Here is a 10,640-nt window from a genome sequence, read left to right on the forward strand (position 1 = left end):
ACAAGATGTTCGAAAGCGTTCCACAGGGATGCTGGCCCATTTTGACTCCCAATGCTTCCTACAGTTGTGTCCAGTTGTCTGGAGGTCCTTTGGGTGGTGGACCATTCTAGATACACACAGGAAACTGTTGAGTGTGGAAAAAACAAAAAGGGATCATAGCTTTCACCTGCATTCACCTGGTCAGTCTGTCATGGAAAGAGCAGCTGTTCCTTTTCCCACCAAACATTTATTTGTTTGGTTTTTTTCTTCTTTTTTTCATTTTTTAAGGACTCAGAGTAAAACCTGAGGGTTAAGCTGATGCATTCTGGAAAATGTTGTATTTTCCCCATATTGAACAAAATGTAAGTGATTAATGAAATATAATAACTTAGAATATTCACATTTGTTTTCCTTGATCATTCATTTAAAGAGTTTGTCCTGAAAATGAATTGTTTCAACAATACTTTATATGCATGTGTATAAAGACATGTCTGATGTTTTATAGATGTATATTTGTATAGACTATGCCTACTATAGAAGAGGAGACATCATTTGAATTTCACTGATTTCAATTCTATTTCCTTCCAATTCAAATAGCAATTTCTGTATCCTGTTTACTACTTAAATTCAACATCAAGAATGTATTTGGTATTCTGAATCCAACCATTCCTACCTCCGTACTGACCAGTGAGGATGCCACGGTTCCGTTGGTCTCAGACCTCTTCTCATGCTCCCCTCCACTCCCAGGACCCCCATTGGAGTTGGGGCAGGAGTCCTGGCTGAAACTGGGGCCGTTGACCAGCAGGCCTTGGTTCGCTCCAGGGTTGGAGGGGCTAGAGGGGCTGGCCAGGCTGGTAAGGCTGTGGTTCTCCCTGGCCAGTCTCTCCACTAGCGCCCGGGCCTCCTGGAAACGGCAGCTGAGGAATTCCCTCTCTTCTCTAGATCTCCGCTTCCATTCCTCCATCTCCTCACAGCGCTCACGCAGGGCCTGGTTGCTGGTCCGCAACGCCTCTACACACACACACACACACACACACACACACACACACACACACACACACACACACACACACACACACAATCTGTGCCTCATTGTGGATCAAAGAAAGTATTCCAGTGGCGTGTGAGTGAGTCCTACCTCGGAGCTGCTGGTTGTCGCCCAGTAGTCTGGTCACCACCTCATTGGCTGCCAGCTCAGCAGGAACCCGGAGAGCCCCGCCTCCCTCGTCCCCAGCCATGTCCCAGGTGTCTGTCTGGGGCTGTACCATGCTGCTGAAACGTGTTAAAATGATGCGTCATACATGTAGACAGACACACATCATCAGCTACTAGTAGTAGGTTTACATTTGTAAACTACTAAAAACTTGTACAGCAGGTCTGATTGGTTCCATAGCCCTGGTATGATTTACATTTACATTTAAGTCATTTAGCAGACGCTCTTATCCAGAGCAACTTACAAATTGGTGCATTCACCTTATGATATCCAGTGGAACAACCACTTTACAATAGTGCATCTAAATCTTATGGGGGGGGGGGGGGTTAGAAGGATTGCTTTATCCTATCCCAGGTATTCCTTAAAGAGATGCCAGCCAATGGCCTGCTATCTAGGATGTAAACCACAGCCTCACGTGATAAGAACATTAATGACTCAAAATATACAGGGTCAGTAGCTATATACAGGGTCAGTAGCTATATACAGGCACTGTATATGGGTACGGTGACTATATACAGGGTCAGTAGCTATATACAGGGTCAGTAGCTATATACAGGCACTGTATATGGGTAAGGTGACTATATACAGGGTCAGTAGCTATATACAGGCACTGTATATGGGTAAGGTGACTATATACAGGGTCAGTAGCTATATACAGGGTCAGTAGCTATATACAGGGTCAGTAGCTATATACAGGCACTGTATATGGGTAAGGTGACTATATACAGGGTCAGTTCCAGTACCATATTAAAACCTGTTAAGGTATAGTGGACAGTATTTTCACAGCCGGATGAAAAACGTACCCAAATTAAACGGCTTACTACTCTGGCCCAGAAACTAGAATATGCATATTATTAGTAGATTTGGATAGAAAACACTCTGAAGTTTCTAAAACTGTTTGAATGATGTCTGTGAGTATAACAGAACTCATATGGCAGGCAAAAACCTGAGAGAAATCCAACCAGGAAGTGGAAATTCTGAGAATTGTAGTTCTTCTTTTGAATCCCTATCAAAACTACAGTGTCTGTGGGGGTCACGTTGCACTTCCTAAGGCTTTCATTGGCTGTCAAGAGCCTTTAGAAAGTTTTTTCATCCTTCTCCTGTTACTGGGCAGAGAATAGTAGCTCAGTCAATGAGTGGACTGCCTGAGGACAAAGGGCTTGGGTATGCGCGATACCGCGAGTGCTTCTTTTTCTCCTGGAATGAATACACTATTGTCCGGTTGGAATATTATCGCATTTTTTACATTAAAAATACCCTAAAGATTGATTGTAAACAACGTTTGACATGTTTCTACGAACGGTAATGGAACTATTTGACTTTTCGTCTCTGGTACTGTGCTCGCGCGTTATGCCTTTGGATTAGTGACCTGAACGCACAAACAAAACGGAGGTATTTGGACATAAATATGGGTTATTTCAAACAAAAATAACATTTCTTGTGGAAGTAGCAGTCCTGGGAGTGCATTCTGACGAAGATCAGCAAAGGTAAGAGAATATTTATAATACTAATTCTGAGTTTAGTTGACCACTTGGCGGGTGTCTGTATAGCTTGCTTTGATGGCGAGCTATGTACTCAGAATATTGAAAAATGTGCTTTCTCCATAAAGTTATTTTAAAATCTGACACAGCGGTTGCATCCAGGGGTAGTCTATCTATAATTCTTTAAATAATTGTCATGTATTTTGTCAACGTTTATGATGAGTATTTTTGTAAATTGATGTGCTCATTCAACGGAGGTTTTTGGTGGGAATACATTTTCTGAACATCACGCACCAATGTAAAATGCTGTTTTTGGATATAAATATGAACTTTATCGAACAAAACATACATGTATTGTGTAACATGATGTCCTAGGAGTGTCATCTGATGAAGATCGTCAAAGGTTAGTGCTTCATTTAGCTGTGGTTTGGGTTTTTGTGACACATCTCCTTGCTTGGAAAATGGCTGTGTGGTTATTTTTGTCTATGTACTCTCCTAACATAATCTAATGTTTTTCTTTCGCTGTAAATCCTTTTTGAAAATCGGACAATGTGGTTACATTAAGGAGAAGTGTATCTTTAAAATGGTGTAAAATAGTCGAATGTTTGAGAAATTTTAATTATTCGATTTTTGATGTTTTGTATTTCGCGCCCTGCTGTTCCTCAACAGGTTTTTAACAGGGATACTGGAGTGATGGAGGTAGATACAGTACCAGTCAAAAGCTTGGACACCTACACATTCAAGGATTTTTCTTTATTTTACATTGTAGAATAACAGTGAAGACATCAAAACTATGAAATGACACATTATGGAATCATGTAGTCAGCAAAAAAAAAAGAAAAAGTGTTCAATCAAAATATATTTTATATTCTTCAAAGTAGCCACCCTTTGCCTTGATGACAGCTTTGCACACCCTTGGAAATCTTTCAAACAGCTTCACCTGGAATGCTTTTTCAAGTCTTGAAGGAGTTCCTACATTTTCTGAGCACTTGGGAGCTGCTTTTCCTTCACTCTGTGGTCCAACTAATCCCAAACCATCTCAATTGGGTTGAGGTCCGGTGATTGTGGAGGCCAGGTCATCTGATGCAGCACTCCATCACTCTCCTTCTTGGTCAAATAGCCCTTACAGAGCCTGGAGGTGTGTTGGGTCATTGTCCTGTTGAAAAACAAATGATAGTCTCAGATGGGATGGCGTATCACTGCAGAATGCTGTGGTAGCCATGCTGGTTAAGTGTGCCTTGAATTCTAAATAAATCAAAGAGAGTGACCAGCAAAGCACCCCCACACCACCTCCTCCTCCATGCTTCATGGTGGGAACCACATATGCGGAGATCATCCGTTCACCTATTCTGCGTCTCACAAAGGACAGATTTCCACCGGTCTAATGTCCATTGCTCGTGTTTCTTGGCACAAGCAAGTCTCTTCTTCTTATTGGTGTCCTTTAGTAGTGGTTTCTTCGCAGCAATTCGACCACGAAGGCCTGATTCACACAGTCTCCTCTGACCAGTTGATGTTGAGATGTGTCTGTTACTTGAACTGTGAAGCATTTATTTGGGCTGTAATTTCTGAGGCTGGTAACTCTAATGAACTTATCCTCTGCAGCGGAGGTAACTCTGGGTCTTCCTTTCCTGTGGCGGTCCTCATGAGAGCCAGTTTCATCATAGCGCTTGATGGTTTTTGCGACTGCACTTGCAAAAACTTTCATAGTTCTTGAAATGTTCCATATTGTCTGACCTTCATGTCTTAAAGTAATGATGGACTGTTATTTCTCTCTGCTTATTTGAGCAGTTTTTGCCATAATATGGACTTGGTATTTTACCAAATAGGGCTATCTTCTGTATATCAACCCTACCTTGTCACAAGACAACTGAATGGCTCAAACGCATTAAGGAAAGAAATTCCACAAATGAACAAGGTACACCTGTTAATTGAAATGCATTCCAGGTGATGCTGGTTGAGAGAATGCAAAGCTGTCATCAAGGCAATGGGGTAGCTACTTTGAAAAATCTCAAATCTCAAATATATTTGTTTAACATTTTTAGTTACTACATGATTCCATGTGTGTTATTTCATAGTTGTGATGTCTTCACTGTTATTCTACAATGTAGAAAATAGTACAAATAAAGAAAAACCCTGGAATGAGTCGGTGTGTCCAAACTTTTGACTGGTACATACACACACTCCAGTACCATATTAACAATGTGCAGGGATACTGGAGTGATGGAGGTAGATATGTATAGGGGGAAGGGGACAGGGATACTGGAGTGATGGAGGTAGATATGTATAGGGGGAAGGGGACAGGGATACTGGAGTGATGGAGGTAGATATGTATAGGGGGAAGGGGACAGGGATACTGGAGTGATGGAGGTAGATATGTATAGGGGGAAGGGGACAGGGATACTGGAGTGATGGAGGTAGATATGTATAGGGGGAAGGGGACAGGGATACTGAGTGATGGAGGTAGATATGTATAGGGGGAAGGGGACAGGGATACTGGAGTGATGGAGGTAGATATGTATAGGGGGAAGGGGACAGGGATACTGGAGTGATGGAGGTAGATATGTATAGGGGGAAGGGGACAGGGATACTGGAGTGATGGAGGTAGATATGTATAGGGGGAAGGGGACAGGGATACTGGAGTGATGGAGGTAGATATGTATAGGGGGAAGGGGACAGGGATACTGGAGTGATGGAGGTAGATATGTATAGGGGGAAGGGGACAGGGATACTGGAGTGATGGAGGTAGATATGTATAGGGGGAAGGAGGACAGGGATACTGGAGTGATGGAGGTAGATATGTATAGGGGAAGGGGACAGGGATACTGGAGTGATGGAGGTAGATATGTATAGGGGAAGGGGACAGGGATACTGGAGTGATGGAGGTAGATATGTATAGGGGGAAGGGGACAGGGATACTGGAGTGATGGAGGTAGATATGTATAGGGGGAAGGAGACAGGGATACTGGAGTGATGGAGGTAGATATGTATAGGGGGAAGGAGACAGGGATACTGGAGTGATGGAGGTAGATATGTATAGGGGGAAGGAGACAGGGATACTGGAGTGATGGAGGTAGATATGTATAGGGGGAAGGAGACAGGGATACTGGAGTGATGGAGGTAGATATGTATAGGGGGGAAGGAGACAGGGATACTGGAGTGATGGAGGTAGATATGTATAGGGGACAGGGATACTGGAGTGATGGAGGTAGATATGTATAGGGGGAAGGAGACAGGGATACTGGAGTGATGGAGGTAGATATGTATAGGGGACAGGGATACTGGAGTGATGGAGGTAGATATGTATAGGGGGAAGGGGACAGGGATACTGGAGTGATGGAGGTAGATATGTATAGGGGACAGGGATACTGGAGTGATGGAGGTAGATATGTATAGGGGGAAGGAGACAGGGATACTGGAGTGATGGAGGTAGATATGTATAGGGGGAAGGAGACAGGGATACTGGAGTGATGGAGGTAGATATGTATAGGGGGAAGGAGACAGGGATACTGGAGTGATGGAGGTAGATATGTATCGGGGGAAGGGGACAGGGATACTGGAGTGATGGAGGTAGATATGTATAGGGGGAAGGAGACAGGGATACTGGAGTGATGGAGGTAGATCAGCCTTCGGAAAATATTCCGACCCCTTAACTTTTTCCACATTTTGTTACAGCCTTATTCTAAAATTGATAGAACAAATAAATAATCCTCAGCAATACCCCACAATGACAAAGTGAAAACAGGTTTAAAAAAAACTAACAAAAAAAAAACACTTATTTTTCTATACCTTTATTTAACTAGACATGTCAGTTAAGAACAAATCCTTATTTACAATGACGGCCTACCAAAAGGCTTTCTGCGGGGTCAGGGGCTGTAATTAAAAATGTAAAATAAAAATAAAATATAGGACAAAACACACATCACAGCAAGAGAGACACCACAACACCACATAAAGAGAGCCCTAAGACAACACAGCACGGCAGCAGCACAACTTTTAAAAACCTGTTATCGCTTTGTCATTATGGGGTATTGTGATGTCATCATGGGGTATTGTGATGTCATCATGGGGTATTGTGATGTCATTATGGGGTATTGTGTGTAGAGGAATTAAATACATTGTTTTCCTCATTAATTATAGAATAAGGCTGTAACGTAACAAAATGTGGAAAAAGCCAAGATGTCTGAATACTTTTCTAATGCACTGTATGATGATTGTATGTGAGTGGGTGTGTAGAGTATAAATGATGAGTGAGTTTTGGTGGGTGTGATGGAGTGACAGTGTGTAGGAAGAGTGAATGGTCCTAAGTGGCCAAGTTACAGTTTACTTTAATCTATGTGAAAATCTATGTCAAGACCTGAAAATGGCTGTCTAGCAATGATCAACCACCAATTTGACAGAGGTTGAAGAATTCTGAAAAGCATAAAGAAAATGTTGCACAATCCAGGTGTGGAGGGCCCTTCACAGACCCAGGAAGACTCACAGCTGTAATCCAGGTGTGGAGGGCCCTTCACAGACCCAGGAAGACTCACAGCTGTAATCCAGGTGTGGAGGGCCCTTCACAGACCCAGGAAGACTCACAGCTGTAATCCAGGTGTGGAGGGCCCTTCAGACCCAGGAAGACTCACAGCTGTAATCCAGGTGTGGAGGGCCCTTCACAGACCCAGGAAGACTCACAGCTGTAATCCAGGTCTGGAGGGCCCTTCACAGACCCAGGAAGACTCACAGCTGTAATCCAGGTGTGGAGGGCCCTTCACAGACCCAGGAAGACTCACAGCTGTAATCCAGGTGTGGAGGGCCCTTCACAGACCCAGGAAGACTCACAGCTGTAATCCAGGTCTGGAGGGCCCTTCACAGACCCAGGAAGACTCACAGCTGTAATCCAGGTCTGGAGGGCCCTTCAGACCCAGGAAGACTCACAGCTGTAATCCAGGTGTGGAGGGCCCTTCACAGACCCAGGAAGACTCACACCTGTAATCCAGGTCTGGAGGGCCCTTCAGACCCAGGAAGACTCACAGCTGTAATCCAGGTGTGGAGGGCCCTTCACAGACCCAGGAAGACTCACAGCTGTAATCCAGGTCTGGAGGGCCTTTCACACCTGTAATCGCTGCCAAAGGTGCTTCTACACAGTATTGATTCAGGGATGAGAATACTTATGTAAATGTAATATTTCTATATTTCATTTTCAATAAAATTTGCACAAATTTCTAAAAACATGTTTTCATTTTGTCATTATGCAGTATTGTGTCTATTTAATAATTGTTTTATATTCAGGATGTAACCAAAAAAAATGTGGACTATGTCAAGGCTATGAATACTTTCTGAAGGTTTGAGTTTATTTATTTTTACAGGGACAGTGCACATTAATCAACGTTTCAGTAAAAGTGCCGGTTTTAGCCAGCCGGCTAATTTTCAACCACAGTCCCTGTCCTTTATAACGTAGCATAAAATAATTCAGTAAATCTTGAACCGTTCAAGCTATAGACACCAAATCACTCAACAACAATAACTCGAAAAGTTCAAGCAAGAGACACCTGTTCAGGCAGCCTAAATTCTTCAGGCTAGCCCTCTTCTCTCTTTTTTTGCTGTGTTAGTTTGATGCACAATTGATTTCAACGTGATAATCGATATGAGTGATTGACAAAACAGTTTTGCCTCTCTTTTGGTGACCCCCATATCAAAATGCAACACACACAAAAGAATGTAGCCCACTGTCTTCTGCAGGTTGTCCTCTAAACAGTGATAAAAACAATATTCAGTTTCCATGTGTGTTTTTTTTAGTTGTGGTAGTTATAACAGCTCATACAACCTGATTCCCCCTAATCCATATCAGTGATTTATTAACAAAACAACAGGGTTTCCGGTGCATGTGGTGCTGTAGTACGATTACTATTGTTGCACATGTACGTGTAGATAGAACCTTTGATGTTTTCAATATATCACAAACTGTTTCTGCATTCTGTTTATTGACCTGGACACGTAAAACTGTGTTTTGACATTGGCCTATTTATCAAAACGTCTTGTCAACAGGAAGCAGTGACAACAATTTCAACTTAAGTTTTAGGAATTTAAAATTGAACTTTCCAACATTAATTTCCAATGTTATTGTACTGAATCAGTTAAAAAAAAAAAAACAGCTCAATGAGTCCAAAACCATTATTTTGATTTTATAACAGAAATGACCAAAAACAGGCATAGCCCTGTCTACTTTATCTATAGGCAGTCGGTCTGTTCGGTGCTAGCTAGGCTACTTTCACTTCTAACTAGGCCACTGCTAACTAGGCTACTTTCACTTCTAGCTCCATCCTGGTTGGTTTTCGTACCTAGCTAGCCTACTGTGTTTTTACCTAGCTAGCCTACTGCTAACCTACTGTGTTTTTACCTAGCTAGCCTACTGCTAACCTACTGTGTTTTTACCTAGCTAGCCTACTGTGTTTTTACCTAGCTAACCTACTGTGTTTTTACCTAGCTAGCCTACTGCTAACCTACTGTGTTTTTACCTAGCTAACCTACTGTGTATTTACCTAGCTAACCTACTGCTAAACTACTGTGTTTAAACCTAGCTAGCTAGCAGGCTAACAGCTAGTAACATTAGCTAGCATTGCCAACTTGCAGGTCATATGAACCCAGTACCTGGGCTTGAGGAGCCGTTACCCACCGTATCTAGCTACTTCCAACAAAAAATGGTCTACAAATATTTAGTTGCTCTGCGAAACTCCACATTTTGGGTGAATAACGAACGTATTTTATTTATTTTTGTTTACCTAACGTTTGAAGGATGTTGGGCGTCAGGAGAAGCCTCGGACTAGGTACTGGTTCACCAGGTCATAAAGCCTATAGCTAGGTAAGGTTAGCTAGACTAACATGATGTGGCTAACTATATGGCTAATTCTGGCTACGCTAGCCATGATAATCACGGTCAGCTAGTTAGCACAACAGTGGCAGCTGGCAACCAACGACATGACTTTAGCTAAATACATATATATAACTAGTTGTTTAGCTATAAAGAAACCTTACCTTGTATCTGTATACGTAGCTAGTTGGCGTTAATCAGGCTGACGTTAGTTAGCTAACTTAGCTCTGGTGTGATTGTGGCAAACCAAGCGTATTTCCGGCAACTGATACCACTTCTAGGTTGTATTTCTATTAAAATCGTATCAAATAATTTCCAGCGATAGTATTGACATTCTTCTGATGTAGCTAGCTGTCAAAGCGACAGCGCTAAGCTAACAGGCACCAGGAATCCCCCTTTCTATTTCCGCACTGTGGGAGAGTTCTTCTTCTTCGGTCTGGTTTAACGGTGATTGGCATCCCAACATGTTGCATTACCGCCACACTACTAGACTGGAGTACAACTGCCTTATACTTTGCTTGAAAAATAAATAAACAAATACCCTACCATCTAACACTACACTCACAATTTTGTTCTATCAACAACAACACAAATATATATAAAATTAAAATAACACTACCCTACTCCACTTTTTAAATCTATCTAGTCCTACCTCAGGCCAACAACCTGAAAGGATGGGACATCACCACTTAACACGCTCTGTAACTGTTCTGAAGTCTAGTCTGGCACACACACACATAGTTCTCTGCAGCTGCCACCACAACCTCAATTTTCGACAACTTGCATTCAATCCCTGCAGAACAGCTGATAACCATTGCTATAAATCCAATCTTACTGAAACATAAAGTTGAAGTGGGAAGTTAACATACACCTTAGCCAAATACATTTAAACTCAGTTTCTCACAATTCCTGACATTTAATCCTAGTAAAAATTCCCTGTCTTAGGTCAGTTAGGTTCACCACTTTATTTTAAGAATGTGAAATGTCAGAATAATAGTAGAGAGAATGATTTATTTCAGCTTTTATTTCTTTCATCACATTCCCAGTGGGTCAGAAGTTTACATACACTCAATTAGTATTTGGTAGCATTGCCTTTAAATTGTTTAACTTGGGTCAA

At 42.1% G+C, this 10,640-nt stretch overlaps 1 protein-coding gene across 6 annotated transcripts in view; it reads right to left on the minus strand.

Annotated features, from left to right (window-relative positions):
• The window catches only part of LOC115165245 (NF-kappa-B essential modulator), a 32,652-nt gene extending 22,701 nt beyond the window's left edge, over window positions 1-9,951 (minus strand). For 2 of the 6 annotated variants that reach the window (XM_029718240.1, XM_029718245.1), the window contains exons 1-3: window positions 9,688-9,950; window positions 1,118-1,251; window positions 653-990 (exon numbers count right to left, since the gene is read on the minus strand). In XM_029718240.1, the coding sequence (XP_029574100.1) occupies window positions 653-990; window positions 1,118-1,247 (468 nt within the window). In that variant the 5' untranslated portion in view covers window positions 1,248-1,251; window positions 9,688-9,950. Of the gene's footprint in view, window positions 1-652; window positions 991-1,117; window positions 1,254-9,687 lie in introns of all 6 variants that reach the window. The other 4 variants (XM_029718244.1, XM_029718243.1, XM_029718242.1 and 1 more) reach the window with 4 other exon arrangements.
• Window positions 9,952-10,640: the final 689 nt, after the last annotated feature.

Source organism: Salmo trutta, chromosome 28 (genome assembly GCF_901001165.1).
Source record: "Salmo trutta chromosome 28, fSalTru1.1, whole genome shotgun sequence".
In the NCBI taxonomy this organism is placed as follows: Eukaryota; Metazoa; Chordata; class Actinopteri; order Salmoniformes; family Salmonidae; genus Salmo; species Salmo trutta.